We start from the raw sequence: 18,663 nt of genomic DNA on the forward strand, positions 1-18,663 counted from the left end.
TGGCAACTGTTCAATTTGTGTAAGCTGAGAAAAGATGTGACATCACACTGCCTATAATATTATTAGCTAAGATGGAAATTCGTAGCTATGGTAGGGGTTAGGCTAGGTTTACAGGTTGTAATGCAATCAAATTGAATTAAATTGATGTCCCATTCAACCTTTTTATAATTTTTTACTAGCCCAATGTAAAAACAGTCAAATCAGGCATTCCTTTTGGAACATATATCACAGCTACTGTTCCATCAGATCTTTTTGAAAAAAATCTTAAAGAATAAACCACTGTACCTTATTTAAAATTTAGCAAGGCATTAGTATTTTCTAATTTGAATTATTCCTTCCAAAAAACCTGGAGAAATTAAAACTTGGAAAAGTTTATCTATTTTAATGATATTATTTTATTTATTGACCAAAGCTGAGGTCTTAGTTTCGACTGGATCGGCTTTTGTCTGTTTGTTTGTTTGTACCGCAGTTACAGTCACAGTTATTGTCCGATTTGGATGAAATCTGGTATGCAAGTTCTTTGAAACAAGGCACAGAAATGTATGTGTAACGATTTTTGATAAGACATGTGGTTTTTTGTAATTAAAAAAAAACACTGTAAACTAACCTCAATCCAGAAAGGATGTGTCTTTGAAGATACAGCAATTCATGTTCATACTTTTTCGCATCTATTGTTATGAGCACATGGTGACCAAGTTGGTCACTGTGGGACCCAGGTTCAAATCTCGTTCTTACCAACTTTTTTTGCAGAGGATACTAATTGTTTTATCTGATTCTAATAATATATCATTATAAAATAAATTATTATGATTAGATAGAATAATAAAATTGAATCATCATATTATAATTATTAAATTGATTTATCAAATTAATTGGATAAATTATTTGAAAAAAATCTTTATTGTATTGGAGTCCAATATGTACTGCAGTTGTAGAAAGAAATTTGTACCTATGTAAAGGTATAAAGGTTAATTTTGTTTTTCTTTCTGTGTAGTTGAGAAGTTGATATTGTAGTAATTACTCATATTGAATGAAAAAGACTAAGACATTGTCATAAAACCACATATTTATTGATACTTAGAAAGACCGGTTTTGGTGATTACACCATTGTCAATCTCTGATAAAAACTGAAACCGGTCTTTCTAAGTATCAATGAATCTGTGTTTTTTGACAATTTCTTAGTCTTTTTCATTTAAAAGGTAAAATTTGTATGTATTTGATATAAAGGAACCTCCTTGATAAGTCCAGTGTCCCTTCAAACAGTGTCTCTAGCACTTTCAATGGAGAAAATAATAGATGACATGGCTAAATCTTCACAATATTCTGTACTTAATTTACTGGCCCTTCTCATTAGATTGAAAGTTGTATTCATGAGCGAGGTCTACTGTTTGCAGAACTACTAGTATTAATAAAAGTAGTTTACTTAAAAATGTAGCAAGTTTATTCATTGAAGAAAAGTATTCTCTTTACAATAATGTACCATATCACATTACATGTTTATAATATAATGTTTTTGAACATACAGCACTCTCATATAAATAATACAGTGAATATTATTTATGAATGCTTATTTGAAATTTATTTTTAAAAACTTTCAGTTGAACGTTTATTTCAAATTTATTTTTAAAACCTGAAGATGATATTTGATACTCTAGCTTTCTTACAAGATGGCGGATTTTTGAGACAGGATACTAGCCGAGTTACCACTCTGTATGCATTCAGTTACAAAGGACTGAAAGTGGAAGGAAAGCTTTGAATATTAAATACTTACTAATGTAACTCATATTATTAAAATTTACTCAAAATCATCAATAATCAAACGCAGAAGATAAATATTTACTTTACAATATTCATTGTTTGTCTATATGTTTTTGTCCTATTAATAAAATAATGGATAAGAAGGTGAGTTATTAAAATATTTTTTCTTCAACATAACCTTAAAAACAGTATCGCTTATTAGTTTGTTAAATGAATACAATTTATTGTTTCTGATTCCACAAAAATAAGTATTTGGAATTGAGTTTTATAAGAATTCAGATTATTATTGACATATTTAAGGTTGTGATCACAATGAATTCATAAGTGTGCAAGTGCATGTAAAATCATGCATGAGCCAAAAAGCAAAATTTGAAAAATGTCATTAAAACAGACACTTTGTGACTTGCATGTTGTTTCTCACACTTAACGCAACTAGAAAGTGTGAGTGTTGCTATTGCACTTTTCAGTTTTCATCTGCACACTTAACTGCTCTTATGACGACCTCCTCAAATGCAATGACAAAGCCCTTCAGGTAGCTAAATATTAGTAGGAAATAGATAAAATAATAATAGCTTAATGGTGATCTTGGACATGGAAAGTAAGTATCTGCACGCTTAGTGGTCATGCATAACCAAGCTTGCATTTGCATTCATGCGCATTGTTTATACAGTAGATGGGTAGACCAACATTGGAGCTAACTTCAGTCATCTGACTGGTGAGAGCTATGTATAAAGATTCAATCAAATAATTGTTTTTCTTCGTTGAATCCTATCATCTTTCTACTTGTCAATACTATAGAAAAACGGAAAGACTCCATTTGAAAAGCTACATTTTAGGACCACTTACAGTATTAGCAGCCTGCACACAGGGACAATAGTTGTTGCGGGAATGTGGAATTGGAAATGTCCGGAACTCGAATATGAAGATGGCATTTCCAATTCCATGTTCAGTAAGCATGCTGCTCACAGATACATTAGTGGCATCCTCTAGCTACATACTATGTGAAAGTGGGATTAGAAATGTCATGAACATTTAAATGAAATTTCTAATTCCACATTTCTGCTAGTAGTTACCAGCTGCTACTAATTTCTCTGTGTGCAGTCTGCTCTAGACATGGGCTTGACTGGTCACTACCATATTGAATTCTCAAAATGTTATTGAGTATTCAGTAAGTTTTATTATTTTTGTTAATTTCTCATTTCAAAAGTTCCAAGATAAGTTATAAAAATTTACTTTGCATAATTTATATTTGGTCGTTGCCAATGACTGGGGTTTCCAGATAGGCAGTGTCGGAATTCTCAATAAAAATAACCTACATGGTCATTCACGCTGTGGAGGTGATTGACTCCCAAAAAGAGGTTCACTGTAAAACTCCTGTAGTGAGTAGAGTGGCTTTTCCAGGAGTTTATTTTTCAAAGTGGTATAGAACCAAGAGTTCCGTGTTTCCTGAATTGGTCTAGGAAGGCTGTTAAAAAATCTTATTGCCTGCGAAGGAAAGCTATTGTAATTCCCCGCCAGTCGGCTCCGGGGCACCTCCAGTCTAGTGGCATGTCGCATATTGTGGCTGTGTACATCACACCTTTTTTGAAACTGCACCAGGTTCTTCTTGATATACATAAGCGAGCACAATACATATTGACTGTACACTGTGAGTATCCCAAGATCCCTAAATAGTAGCCTGCAGTGATCCCTGAAGCTGGAAAATGTCACTATTCTCAGAGCCTTCTTTTGCAGTAGCAGCACATCGTGGACAGCTGGTGCGTGACCACACAGGAGCAATCCATAGATGATATGGCTGTGAAACAGCGAATGATAGGCCATGACAAGACTTCTCTGATCCACCACACATCTCAGCTTACGAAGGAGGTACAGCACTCTAGACAATTTCCTGCATACTTGATTCACATGATGATTCCAGCTCAATCGCTCATCCAACCAGAGTCCTAATAGTTTTACTGGATCCGATACGACTGGCTGTCTTTTCAATGAGCAAACCAAGATGTTTGTTTTATCATCATTTAATTTGAGCTTGTTGGCAAGAAACCACAACTTAGCTACTTCTAAGAGTCTGGCAGACTCCTCCTTTGCCTGTTCCACAGTGACACCTCTGGCAATCAAGGTGGTGTTGTCCCCCTGACTGCTTGAGAAGTCGTTCATGAGTAATATGAACAACAGAGGGCCCAAAACCGAGCCCTGTGGTACTCCATGCTTAACGCCTCTCAGCCTCGAGCCAGCACCTCTCAGCTGCACCACCTGTTTTCTATTATCCAGATAGGATGTCACTGTCTTAAGGACCCCGCCACCCAGACCATATTTCTCCAGCTTTCCAACCAATATCCTGTGAGGTACGCAATCGAAGGCCTTGCTAAGGTCACACAATGTGAGGGCAAGGGATTCACCATCCTCAAAACTTCTCTGAATGTTTTCTGTCAAAGCCAGGAGAGCACTAGTTGTGGATCGTCTGTTTCTAAATCCATGTTGCAATGATGACAGCAGCCCATTCCCCTCAAAAAAGTTGGTCATCTGCATTTTCATCTCTGTCTCGATCACCTTTGAGAAGATAGGCACCATGGAGATTGGCCTGAAGTTTGCTGGATCACTGGTCTCCCCCTTCTTGTGAATTGGCACTGTCTCGCTGTCTTGAGACAGTCTGGAAACCTTCCTGCCACAAAACAGCTGTTAATGGCTGCAGCCAATGGTTCAGCTATTTGTTTTGCTGTTGCCTTTATTGTTGCCTATATGCTGTAATGCTGTTACTGTTGCCTATATCATAAATCTCCGTCATTAAAACACAAATGAATGTCCTTTTTACCAAAATTTGAAGCTATGCTAATAATAATTGTATGAAATGGAAAAAGTATATTTAAATTCAACTCAGCTCTTCAAGTTACTGTATGATCTAGGATTGAAAGAGAATAAATAATTTATTATGCTATACATACAATGACAAAACAATAATAATTTGGGAATATGATACTGAGTTTAAAAGATAAGCATTAGTCTGCATCAAAAAGTATTGGAGATGAGTCGACCTTTATAAAGTTGCTTAACAATAAATGAGGCATGTAGGCTATTTTTCTTCAAGTCCATAAATGATCTATTTTGTGGAATTTTCTTGTTATTTTTACTGATTCTCTATCAATTTTGCCATCATACATTTGATCAATAGTTTGAGTATTCCACTAATATTGTTATGTTGTTTAAAACTAATAAAGCTCCATAGAGTTGATTCTGCCTATTTGAGTGCTTCTAAGCAGCTGAAAATGTTCAATGTTATATATTAATAGATTTAGAGGAATTCAATTAATAAAGCTGTACACTGTACTATAGATAGACAATTGAAAAATGTACTCTCTGTATTGTTTTCAGAGACAAACTACTTTCCAGAGTATGGAGTACCATGTTTGTAAGTATACACATTAACCACTATTAAACGAAAATCCAAAGTTAAATGCTGTGAAACCACCCGGAAGAATTCTGCTACTGCAAATATTGACAACAGGCTTAACAGCATTTGACTTGAATTTTTTTTAATAATAATTATTCATCGATGGGCATTTGAATAAATGCAATTTCTCATCTATTTCCATCAGTATATACATTATTTCTTCTTTCATTTTCCTAGAATCTCAATTGTTGTTTTGAGTCTAAACTTTTTTATGAAAACCCAATTATTTTACATGAAAAACTTTTGCTAAACCAATAACAGCCACTGTAAACCCATGAACTATCCACTGAACCTATGAAAATGTATGTGCAGACTTTACATCAAAGTTATCGAACAATTATGTTGATTCATTGAATAATGTTTAATGAAACAACATTTAGCTTTTGATTGATATTCCAGTCACTATATACATTGGTGATGCAATATATATTGTAGTTCTGATTTTTAAATATATTATATGGATACATGAGAGAAGTCCAGAACCATTTTTTTCATGCAAAATTTATCTGTGCTAGATACAGAGTGGCCCAAAAACCTTGTATTTTCAGTCCATTTTCCAGTTTTCAGGTATTTCTATCAAATCCAGTAATCGGACAGAAAAATTTGCTCTCGCCTTTTTTTAGATTATAAATTTCTGTATTTTTGCCAGGTGTACCTGGAAATCTATATGAGATAGTGCGCTCTACGTTAACTAAGATTGTAGAGCACAAAAATACGTCCACAGTGACTTTGAATTATACATCTAAAATCACAAGATGATGATCAAAAACTAAAATTCATCAAAATTGATTTTTTGTTTATATTTTACCCATTTTTGAAAAATTATAACTCAGTACTCATTGGAGATAGAGAGTTCCGAATGATCTCATTTTATTCAGAATTTTATAATCTCAAAAAAGTCGAGAGCAAATTTTTCTGTACGATTACTGGATTTGGCAGAAATAGCTGAAAACTGGGAAATGAACCGAAAATACGAGGTATTTGGGCCACCCTGTATCTGGCACAAGGAAATTTTGCATGTAGAAATTTGTTCTGGACTTCTCTCATGTATGCAAATAATATATTAAAACATCAGAACTACAGTATATATTGCAAGCACACCCCCTTTCTTATATCTATATTGACAGGACTAGTTATGATCAAAGCCAAGCAGTGTTTGGGATCAGACTGTTTATGAATGGAATGTCTTTATCAAAGGTTTTTGTGATCACAAGAAGGTAATTTCTTATGTTGAAAAGCTGTGTTCTTCAGTTAAAAGCACGTTTAATACCTTGAATGATTTTACTTACTGAATGCTTTGTATGAAAAATAATATCTATATCCAAAACCAATATTTCAGCAATTACTTTTTTAGACTGTTTTTGATTGAGAACATTAACATTTGATACTATTTTTGGTAATATGACACTGATGTTCTAAAACTCATAATTGGTTTTCGAAATGAGATTTTTCTTGAAAATATTCATCATAATATCAAACTTTTAACTTGGAAAATTCAATAAACATTTTTTATTTTATGTCTCATAATTTTCCTTCACTTCATAATTTTATTTTTTTCCAGGTGGGAAAATTGCAAAAGTAGTTGTTAACAGACTGGAAGATGTATCAACATCGAGACCACAAATCAAAGTTCAGGTGAAAAATATTTTCAAAAATACATTCAAATTTGAATATTCATTGTTTCAGGTAAAAGGTAATAGATATATTTCAAACCTAGCATGTGTTGGTGTTGTATGTGAAACATTTGCCTCTCCAGTCAAGGAAACTAATATTGTTTTCTACAATTATTTTCATTAATGTTGAAAAACTAATCATTTTAGAGAAACTAATGAATGTAAATATTTTCAAAGTGGGGTAAATTGTGAGATTTTTAAATCCTTGAATTGGATGTAAGTACATCTATATTGAATTAAACACAATTGAACGTCGATTACTGATGTAATATGTCATTACATTGCAGTCCATTTGCTCATTGGTTGATGTGGGAGAGACTTTATTGTTAGATGACATCACTTGATAGTGGTTGAATTTTATAGATGTCCTGATAGTATACCAGGATAATTACATTTGTAATGTTTGATGAAAACAATTAAGATTGATTGATTGAATACCTGCAAATTTACAGTGCTGCCTGTCTGGTATAGGCAAAGGCAACCTACATCCTGTCCACTCATCTACAGTCCAGTACTCTGTACTCTCTCATGCAATGTGTAAAATGGGGGTCTGTTGCTTGAGAGCTCCGTTATGTAGCAGCAAAAACACCATTATTCGATCCATGGGGATTTCAAGCTTTGAAAACTCTCATCATCAGTGTGTTACCTGATCAATTGACAAAGGATTAATTGTCAAGTGCAGTATATTACTAGAGTATCTAAAATAGATATCTCAAAATAGAAAATGCGTTTCATCATGATTCTACTGTAAAGGATTCAAGTTAATTTTTGTTGTCTCTTTGTTCCAGGTTAAAGTTGAGAAACAGGAAAGTCCTTTTGATGACAGTTGGATTGGAGCTGCACGTAGTGATACAGCTACTCAGCAGGCATGTATTGTTGAACAATCCACCTTGAAATTTACTGACTACAGCTTTATGATAAAGTTGAATCCATTTTTTTCAACTTTTCAACTGTTGATAGCATATGATGAAATTAGTTAAAAGATTAATTCAGTCGCAATATTCTTTATAATATTATGCAATATTTTTATGGATCACCTTTCATGGATCTTATAAAACTGTAGAGTAAGAATTCAATGGGAACTATAGAAAAAAGTCCATTCTTTAAGGAATGCATTCTTGAATATATTCGTTGCTATTCTAACAAACATAAATAAACAAACATCAACTACTACAACCCATATTTTATACTGAGCACTATTACTTGCTGAGTTTGATATTCGTCTAGTTTTCAAGTGACACAAGCCTTCTCTTATGTTCACAGATCAAGATCGAGAAGCAGGAGGATGAATTTGGAGAATGTGAATTTGCAGCTAGCGACGTCAAAGATGAGTCATCCTCACACAATGGTTCAACTTCCAATCAGGCAAGTATTCTATCTTGACTAGAATAAATAAGTTATGCAGTTTAGATTGTTATTTTTTCATCAAATTATAATTAAAACTTGTTTCTGAATGAAAACTTTTCTTCCAGTTTCGGCAGAAGAACAGTATGAAAATGCAAAATTGTTGAAATTTCTATCAATTAACCAGAGTAATCTTTAGTAGGCCTATAATAAAAGAAAGAATCGGCTCATACAAGTAGGGATAGAAAACATGAATGATGCATCATCACGTCTGAACTACTGATCTGATTAACTTTAAATTTTGCATTTAGATTCCTAATTTACTTAGATGGTTATAGGCCTATGTTCAGTTCTTCAAGATTTCAGAACGTCAAGTTTTAAGTTTGTCGAGTGCTTCAAACACACAATTACAGAGCACAGGTCACTAGCTTGTTATTATTATTAGCGCATGGCTTGAATTGTGGGAAGTCACACAGGAAGACCAGCTTGTTTAAAATAGATAGATAGAATTGTATTCCCATCAAATTCAAGGATCAAAATCAATGTCTATATCGCAATATTGTCAATAACATCACAATTGTATGAATAGAGAAGAAAGTCCATACTTCATTGTTATACAATAAGTTGTAAGTATTTTGACTAGCGTTCTTATATGTTCTCTGTTCACACCCACCAAACTAGCAATCAGTTTATCTTAATCTAGAGAGCAGAACTTGATGGCTGCTATTCCAACTTCAACTACCCCTCACTCACCCAGTGCACAGTAGTACCTCTTGCCAGTCCAGGTGTACTGCAGAGTGCAGACGAATATCTGTACAGTTATAGCTCTTTGGCAAACCTTAACGTGAATGGCTGGCCTTAGCTTGCAATTCCATAATCATTGAACAACATTACAATTTCTATCATTAAACTGTAATATTATCGTGATATAACTCAATACAGCAGTCAAATTTAGTAGTTGCTATTCCTTCACGACTATGGCTCAACTCACACTTACGCGACTCAGGTCGAGAAGAGACTCGACTCTAGTCAATAGCATGTGTTTCCAAATGGTGACACTCAGACTAGTCGATTTTAGTCTCCGCGACGTCATTATTTGAAAACAAATGAATCAATCAACAGTTACTTGAGTAATTTGACAGGACAAGGCAACACTGATTACTCACTATGGAAGGCTTCTAAGAAAATAAAAACACCCATCCAACAAGTTCCCCCTATTAGGAAACTGAATAGACAATGGGCCAAGAATAATGAAGAAAAGGCACAGGCATTCGCTGATCATCTTGTGAATGTCTTCCAGCCAAACGTTGCAGCTCAAGAAGATCTAGAAATTGAAGGTAACATCATGCAGGAAAATCAAGAACTAATGAATGTCTCAGTAGAAGAAGTGAGAAAGGAAATAAAACTTATGAATGCTAAGAAAACTCCAGGATTTGACCTGATAACTGGTTTAGTCCTGAAGCATCTACCAAGGAAAGCACTCATCAAGCTAACAAACATCCTGAATGCTTCATTCAGACTCAGATTTGTACCAGGAGTCTGGAAAGTAGCTGAAGTTATAATGTTACTCAAGCCAGGAAAAGAACCACATGAAGTAGCTTCATACAGACCAATTTCATTGTTACCTGTGTTATCAAAGTTGTTTGAGAGGATATTATTGAGTAGACTCAAGCCAATAATTGAGAGAAAGCAATTAATTCCTAATCATCAATTTGGTTTCAGAAAAAACACTCCACAATTGATCAAGTACATAGGATAGTTAATATAATAGAGAAGAGCTTGGAAGAAAAAAAGGTTTGTTCAGCAGTTTTTCTCGACATAGGGCAAGCTTTTGACAAAGTATGGCATGAGGGACTTCTTTATAAACTGAAGAAAATGCTTCCTAAGCAATTTACAGAAATATTGCAATCATATTTGACAGGAAGGTACTTTAGAGTCAAATATGAAGATTCATATTCTGATCTAAGAGAGATAAAAGCAGGAGTTCCGCAAGGAAGTGTTTTAGGACCAGTCCTTTATCTTCTCTTCACTAGTGATATCCCTAATTTGGAGGAGAATACCACAGCCACGTTCGCAGATGACACCGCCCTTAGCCTGAATGATGTCACATTAGATTACAACCTTCTCTGCACTCACATTTTCCACTATTTACAATACCTTAACTTAAATACAAAATACAACTCTTTCCTTATGTCTACTGGGGTTATGCTTTAGAACATCTAGCTTAATTCTAATTTTATAATTCAAATCAATGTTAGAGCTCTCAAATTCCTCCTCCAACCAATAGTTAGACACATACAATTCTTCTAGGCTCTCAAACTGTAAAATATACCGTATCTTGTTTCTATTGTACACTTCTTTTATTGCAATAATGACTAATTCTGTTCCTTCTTGTAGATTCTCTAATCTTTTGCACTGTCCTACTTTTACTTTCCCTTTAATTTCCAGCATTGTGATGTTATTATACTGCTCCACTTCTGTCTGTGTGAAGGGAGTGTCTTCCAAGTTTTTCCATACATCTGACAGAAACTTAAGTGATTCTATTCTAGGAAATGTATGACCATTATAGCTTGACATACCATTGACTGTAATTACACAAATTTTCTCTTCCCTTGGTAGACAAATTATTTCTTTTTGGTCATTGTATGGGATTACAAAATAACCCACTTTCTTAAGGTCTTCTATTGCATTGTATGCATTTAGAAAAACATTTTTATGCGAGCCCTTTACAAAGTAAACATTTTTCGAACCTTCCTTTTCTCCTAAAACACCTACATATGGAAATTTTCCCTTATTATTTACAGAAAATGCACTCACATTATAAACCCCACTAGGCTCAAAATTCCTCCAATGTGAATAAAAATATGGCTCAAGTTCCTCTCTCAAATTTTCTATTTCTTCCTCAAATTCTATAAGTTGTTTGTGCTGCTCCTTTATGCTCTCTGTAGCCTCTAAAAACTCAATTTTCCTCCGTTTTAGATCAATTTCATCCAGTTCTAGCTTACGCTTCTTGCCTGATAGCACTGAGATAGGAGACAAGGGCTGTATCTCTTTAACAGGGTATGGGAGAAGCTTACAGGTTATGTTTGCTCGTTTTCTTAAGACTTGTGGTATCAAGTTACCTGTTGCTACAAGACCCAACTCATCTAGGTCAACAACTTTGGATATGCTAGAGAAAACTGTGGTTGACTTGGAGAAATAAGTCTCACCACTCTTAATATAACACTTTTGTATAAAACTAATATTGTCCTTGTTGACTGTATCCTCGAAAATTTCCACATGATTAATAGGTAGTAGATTAAAGCTAAATGCTGAGATTACATAGGATATTATTTTATTTCGTTGTTGTGGATTGGTAGGCAGATTTAATTGTACTCCAGTCAATTTCTTAGTATTGCTATTTCCCCAGTAAACATATTGTAAGAGATTGTTAAAAACCAAACAACAGCTATTCTTTAAATTGTTTGTCAGTTTAGTCCACATTTTAGCTAAGGATACAGAAAATATAGGAGCATTTTGGAAATAATTCTTACTGTCATTTAAGAGTGACAAGCAATCTTGAATAGGGTCAAATTGATTAGAGCTATAGTTATTTCTAATGCTGTAGTTATAAATTGTTGCTTCCAAACGTGTAATACCATGCATTTTAGCCAAGTCAGAGGTAAAGGTTTCACATAATCTTGTATCTGGACAGACAATAAAGTCTACAATATGGTTACCTAACTGCTTATTTACACCAGGGCTTGTCATTTGACAAATAAACTTATTATAAATTTTTACTCTCACATTATTATTAACCAAGTCAAGCAATCAATTCCAACAGTTCCATCATTATTCACAATTACATTATAGTCTTCTTTATATTCTCCTTGGAAACAAAAACAATGATTTGTAGTTAGAAAATCACACATTCCACTCTTGTTAAATATTCCAGCAAAGTCCTGTGTTATGTCCAAGTCTAGAAGATAGAAATGTTCCTTCCTTAGTTGCTCCAATATTGTTGGTAACTCCTCCATTAATGTAGCAATGGGGACATCGGCAAGCTCTACTTTGTATGGTATCCCCACTGGATTGTAGTACTTCTGCTGCACTTCTCTATAGTTGTCCTCCCCAAGCAGTTGTAGAATCTTCTTTGACATATCGCTTCCACTGTCCAATAGGTATGGTAACTTTGCTTTAACTCCATGCTTAGCTGACACCATTTTGGAGAATTTTCCTCTCAAGTATAAGTTGAATGATCCACACATCTCCTTCTTTAGAATAAAACGTCTTTTATCCAGTTCTTGACAGTCCTCCAAACCACAAACCTTTACCAGCATAATATTGTAACAAAAGGGTTCTGTTATAGGCACAAAATTTGATTCATCCTGCACTAACAGTTCTTCTCCAGCAGTGTAATCAATTTTCCCAATGTCTGTAATAAGGTTGTCATTGCATAGATTTTCTGTCAACAGCCACAAACCAAACCGCTCATTGGTAGGCTTTATTTTATTACCACAAAGCTGAGACACACTAAACACTTTGGAAGAAGCCATGTTCACTGTTTCGCTGTTACTATCAAACTGAGCGAATGTCAATTATTCTGGAGTATTTATAGGGATACAGCTAAGGAGAAGGATACTGCGCATGCGCAATGATAACTAGATTTTGTGTGAAGGGAGTGTCTTCCAAGTTTTTTCCAAACATCCGACAGAAATTTTAGATTTTGTATTCTAGGAAATGTGTGTGCATTATAGCTTGTCATAACATTGAGTGTAATTACACAAATGTTCTCCCTCCTTCTCCGCATTCCTCTCTCATTTTTTCTTTCCTGCTAAACGAGTGGAGGAGGAGGACAAAGGAGGAGGACAAAGGAGGAGAATGGAGGACAGTTTTTGTCCTCGGAGGGGAGGATTTTTGTCCTCGGAGGGGAGGATGAGGATAACAGAAGAGAAGGAGAACAAAGGAGGAGGAAGAGGACAAAAGAGGAGGAAGGAGGACACAGCAAATCAAAGGTTAGTTAGTTATTTTATTGGTGTGTGCTCATAAGAGAGGGAGGAGGAGTGGGGGTCGCTGAAATTGCATCGCCGAAAGCATAGCAAGGTGATTTCTTACCTATATGATGTTGAGCGAATGAAGAAAACTAGGTGTAGGCAGGAACTATTATAGAGTAATTAAGTGGTCTTTCTTCATCAATGACGATAGACAACATGTACGCGCTTTATGCAGTCTCAATGCATGCTGGCAATAAACACACTGTAGATCCTTTCTGTTGTAGAAGAATCCATAACGAGCAAAGTTTCTTTTCTGTGAATTTGTGTACATCGGAGCCATTTCATACTTTGCATTCGATTGTTTTCACACAAGAAATTATTTGTTTGATACATATTTTTAAACAACAAAGAATTATAATGCTGGGCAGAGAATAACGCACAGCGAGAATGTGGATTATTTTTATGAATGTTGCATGCAGCATAACACCATGAACTAGTGAAAAAGCTGAAATCAGGTTTTGGAAAATCCTCTGGTATGCATTGTACGTTGCTATGCAATCTTCTTAAAAACTTTGCTTTCTCAGTTCCTTTTGTGAAAATTTTCTCATAAGCTGCAAGGTAATCACGTATTAATGACTCATTGTATTCTAAATCTCCATCTTCCCATTTTATTTTATGATAGTGACGTTCTAACCATGTTGCATCGTTATACAATTTTGCACTCAATTCTGTCTTTGCAAATGGCGATTTGAAATGGAACACAATATAATTATTAAACTGATCAATTATGGCAAGTTCTTTCACAATAATTTGATTACAATCTTGTTTAAACCAGTGAAGATCAACCGTAGCAATTTTAGCAGTCGCTTGACCTTCTTCTCTTCGTAGGCTTTGTCTCTCCCCTCAGCGGCGGCGGCGGCGGCGGCGGGGGGTTCCTCAAATCCTCCTTTGTCCTCCCCCACCTGCAGCGGCTTCAGTAATCCTGCGTCTCTCCCCTCCTCCTCCTCCACCTCCAGCGGCTTCGGCGTACTGCACCTTGCTTCATAATAGAAACTATCAAGATCGCACTGAATACCATAGAGCGAGTTTGCGGCTTATCCAAAATATCAGAACACAAAGAATAGGACATGTTGGCTGTTCAAAGGTGAAACTGATAATGGCTTACATTTGTCGCAGTACACACCTTATATAACCTGCAGTGATGCACTCTATCAACAAATTACTGAACTTCTTTCACCATACTCGTGAGAGGTGTGTATTCCATCACACGATCGCTAATTAAAACGCAATACGCGGAAGTATTTGCAGGTACTGCACTTTTAAATTCCATTTCAATACGAACATCTGTCGATGATTTCAATGACTTGGTTGGTGTGAACAATCTACAACAATCAGTGGTGTTGATTCACAAAATGTTTTAAAATCGATTTCTGTTCCGAGTTCACTATTGATTGAATGATTATAATACGAGGGTGCGAAATCCAAGAACATGCGGTATAAAACCTCCTTCTTACCTAGCAGATTTTCATATGGATAATACTCACTGTTCAAATATACTTTAACATTGTAAATACCGCAGCTATCGAAATTAGATATTGATTTATTTATTTTATTCTTACGATCAGTTTGAAATGCAATTATAACGTATTTTGGACTATCAAAACTCGATGTGGTACGAACCGCCCAAGAATGGTTAAGTGAATTTTGCAAATTTGGTAATTCACAAATTTCCCAATGGCGGAAACCTAATTTCAGTGGAGTGTCAGCATCGAGCAGTCTCAAAAATTTCAGTCTTACATGATCTTCTAAAGTTGGAATTTAGTAATATCATTATAAAACTGAAGGTCTGTCTCCACATCCAGTATTTCACTAATTGCCGCCGCTCCCCCGCCTAACATGTCGCCAATCGACTATAAAACCCAACTTTTCTAATATTCTCGCGCTTTTAGCCGACAAAGCACGTTTGTTTTTAGGTGTTGTCGCTATCGCGTTCCTTTCTCTAATGACTTGATTGCTCTTATTCGAACGTGGGTTGAAAATAAAATAACCCATTACTTTCACGTATGTGCAACCTAATTGTAATTGTATCTCCGCGGAAATCAATAACGATCTGTTCTGGTCCGTTACCTTTACATTAATAGTTTGATTCGATGCGTATTCAAAGGTACATAAATAATCGGTGATGGTACTTCGTTTATTAAATAACCGCTAGGAACCTTTGGTAAAAATTCGTAGATTACATGTTTTTGTTTTCCCTCAGAGTAACTCCCGCAAGCTAAATTACACTCAACAAGAATACTGTCAACGCTTGTTATGTTAACCAAATGTTTGGAATAATGCCATTTATTTGGCTGCAAAACAACATTATCAAAACCAAGTATCTTAGCAATCGAATCAGAACGTGTTAAATCAATGGCTTTATCAGAATGAATTTCAATCTTCATAGTATTTACGTTTGCACATATAATAAGTTTATTCTCTGTCATCATTTAAATATTCTTTAAAGATTTTATAATATCCTCAACTTCATATGCACCAGTATCCAACTCGATTAATCTATCACCATATTTGAAGCTGGAATTTGTTCCTTTGTTAATGTTTGCAATACTATTGTAACTGGAAAAATTAATCAATCCAATTTCCCATTCACGATTTTTATCCAATTCTATAACTTCTTGTAAATGTTCATATAGGTAAGAAATCACCTTGCTATGCTTTCGGTGATGCAATTTCAGCGACCCCCACTCCTCCTCCCTCTCTTATGAGCACACACCAATAAAATAACTAACTAACCTTTGATTTGCTGTGTCCTCCTTCCTCCTCTTTTGTCCTCTTCCTCCTCCTTTGTTCTCCTTCTCTTCTGTTATCCTCATCCTCCCCTCCGAGGACAAAAATCCTCCCCTCCGAGGACAAAAACTGTCCTCCATTCTCCTCCTTTGTCCTCCTCCTTTGTCCTCCTCCTCCACTCGTTTAGCAGGAAAGAAAAAATGAGAGAGGAATGCGGAGAAGGAGGGAGAACATTTGTGTAATTACACTCAATGTTATGACAAGCTATAATGCACACACATTTCCTAGAATACAAAATCTAAAATTTCTGTCGGATGTTTGGAAAAACTTGGAAGACACTCCCTTCACACAAAATCTAGTTATCATTGCGCATGCGCAGTATCCTTCTCCTTAGCTGTATCCCTATAAATACTCCAGAATAATTGACATTCGCTCAGTTTGATAGTAACAGCGAAACAGTGAACATGGCTTCTTCCAAAGTGTTTAGTGTGTCTCAGCTTTGTGGTAATAAAATAAAGCCTACCAATGAGCGGTTTGGTTTGTGGCTGTTGACAGAAAATCTATGCAATGACAACCTTATTACAGACATTGGGAAAATTGATTACACTGCTGGAGAAGAACTGTTAGTGCAGGATGAATCAAATCTTGTGCCTATAACAGAACCCTTTTGTGACAATATTATGCTGGTAAAGGTTTGTGGTTTGGAGGACTGTCAAGAACTGGATAAAAGACGTTTTATTCTAAAGAAGGAGATGTGTGGATCATTCAACTTATACTTGAGAGGAAAATTCTCCAAAATGGTGTCAGCTAAGCATGGAGTTAAAGCAAAGTTACCATACCTATTGGACAGTGGAAGCGATATGTCAAAGAAGATTCTACAACTGCTTGGGGAGGACAACTATAGAGAAGTGCAGCAGAAGTACTACAATCCAGTGGGGATACCATACAAAGTAGAGCTTGCCGATGTCCCCATTGCTACATTAATGGAGGAGTTACCAACAATATTGGAGCAACTAAGGAAGGAACATTTCTATCTTCTAGACTTGGACATAACACAGGACTTTGCTGGAATATTTAACAAGAGTGGAATGTGTGATTTTCTAACTACAAATCATTGTTTTGTTTCCAAGGAGAATATAAAGAAGACTATAATGTAATGTGAATAATGATGGAACTGTTGGAATTGATTGCTTGACTTGGGTTAATAATAATGTGAGAGTAAAAATTTATAATAAGTTTATTTGTCAAATGACAAGCCCTGGTGTAAATAAGCAGTTAGGTAACCATATTGTAGACTTTATTGCCTGTCCAGATACAAGATATGTGAAACCTTTACCTCTGACTTGGCTAAAATGCATGGTATTACACGTTTGGAAGCAACAATTTATAACTACAGCATTAGAAATAACTATAGCTCTAATCAATTTGACCCTATTCAAGATTGCTTGTCACTCTTAAATGACAGTAAGAATTATTTCCAAAATGCTCCTATATTTTCTGTATCCTTAGCTAAAATGTGGACTAAACTGACAAACAATTTAAAGAATAGCTGTTGTTTGGTTTTTAACAATCTCTTACAATATGTTTACTGGGGAAATAGCAATACTAAGAAATTGACTGGAGTACAATTAAATCTGCCTACCAATCCACAACAACGAAATAAAATAATATCCTATGTAATCTCTGCATTTAGCTTTAATCTACTACCCATTAATTATGTGGAAATTTTCGAGGATACAGACAACAAGGACAATATTAGTTTTATACAAAAGTGTTATATTAAGAGTGGTGAGACTTATTTCTCCAAGTCAACCACAGTTTTCTCTAGCATATCCAAAGTTGTTGACCTAGATGAGTTGGGTCTTGTAGCAACAGGTAACTTGATACCACAAGTCTTAAGAAAACGAGCAAACATAACCTGTAAGCTTCTCCCATACCCTGTTAAAGAGATACAGCCCTTGTCTCCTATCTCAGTGCTATCAGGCAAGAAGCGTAAGCTAGAACTGGATGAAATTGATCTAAAACGGAGGAAAATTGAGTTTTTAGAGGCTACAGAGAGCATAAAGGAGCAGCACAAACAACTTATAGAATTTGAGGAAGAAATAGAAAATTTGAGAGAGGAACTTGAGCCATATTTTTATTCACATTGGAGGAATTTTGAGCCTAGTGGGGTTTATAATGTGACTGCATTTTCTGTAAATAATAAGGGAAAATTTCCATATGTAGGTGTTTTAGGAGAAAAGGAAGGTTCGAAAAATGTTTACTTTGTAAAGGGCTCCCATAAAAATGTTTTTATTAATGCATACAATGCAATAGAAGACCTTAAGAAAGTGGGTTATTTTGTAATCCCATACAATGACCAAAAAGAAATAATTTGTCTACCAAGGGAGAGAAAATTTGTGTAATTACAGTCAATGGTATGTCAAGCTATAATGGTCATACATTTCCTAGAATAGAATCACTTAAGTTTCTGTCAGATGTATGGAAAAACTTGGAAGACACTCCCTTCACACAGACAGAAGTGGAGCAGTATAATAACATCACAATGCTGGAAATTAAAGGGAAAGTAAAAGTAGGACAGTGCAAAAGATTAGAGAATCTACAAGAAGGAACAGAATTAGTCATTATTGCAATAAAAGAAGTGTACAATAGAAACAAGATACGGTATATTTTACAGTTG

The 18,663-nt window shown here is 35.2% G+C and overlaps 2 protein-coding genes across 4 annotated transcripts in view; one reads left to right on the top strand and one right to left on the bottom strand.

Moving 5' to 3' along the window:
- LOC111050254 (oocyte zinc finger protein XlCOF6.1-like) overlaps positions 1-18,663 on the bottom strand; it is a 153,281-nt gene that overhangs the window by 68,681 nt on the left and 65,937 nt on the right. The gene's annotated exons all lie outside the window — the stretch shown is intronic.
- LOC120351333 lies at positions 1,318-9,488 on the top strand. 3 transcript variants are annotated; one of them, XM_039428262.1, is made up of 5 exons: positions 1,318-1,902; positions 5,128-5,164; positions 6,768-6,841; positions 7,668-7,745; positions 8,143-9,488. In XM_039428262.1, the coding sequence occupies exons 1-5, from the start codon at positions 1,891-1,893 to the stop codon at positions 8,260-8,262; spliced, it is 321 nt and encodes a 106-aa protein (XP_039284196.1). In that variant the 5' UTR covers positions 1,318-1,890; the 3' UTR covers positions 8,263-9,488. The 3 variants fall into 3 exon arrangements, with proteins under 3 accessions (XP_039284196.1, XP_039284200.1, XP_039284194.1); XM_039428266.1 differs by lacking the exon at positions 1,318-1,902 and adding an exon at positions 2,395-2,473; XM_039428260.1 differs by lacking the exon at positions 1,318-1,902 and adding an exon at positions 2,528-3,624.

Source organism: Nilaparvata lugens, chromosome 1, assembly GCF_014356525.2.
Source record: "Nilaparvata lugens isolate BPH chromosome 1, ASM1435652v1, whole genome shotgun sequence".
NCBI classification, from domain to species: domain Eukaryota; kingdom Metazoa; phylum Arthropoda; class Insecta; order Hemiptera; family Delphacidae; genus Nilaparvata; species Nilaparvata lugens.

Excerpts from the sequence above, each read along its gene's own strand:
- LOC120351333 (XM_039428260.1), top strand. The coding sequence starts at position 3,550 with ATGGCTGTGAAACAGCGAATGATAGGCCATGACAAGACTTCTCTGATC. Across the intron at positions 3,625-5,127 it reads CATCTCAGCTTACGAAGGAG|AGACAAACTACTTTCCAGAG; the intron begins GTACAGCACTCT and ends TATTGTTTTCAG. Across the intron at positions 6,842-7,667 it reads GACCACAAATCAAAGTTCAG|GTTAAAGTTGAGAAACAGGA; the intron begins GTGAAAAATATT and ends TCTTTGTTCCAG.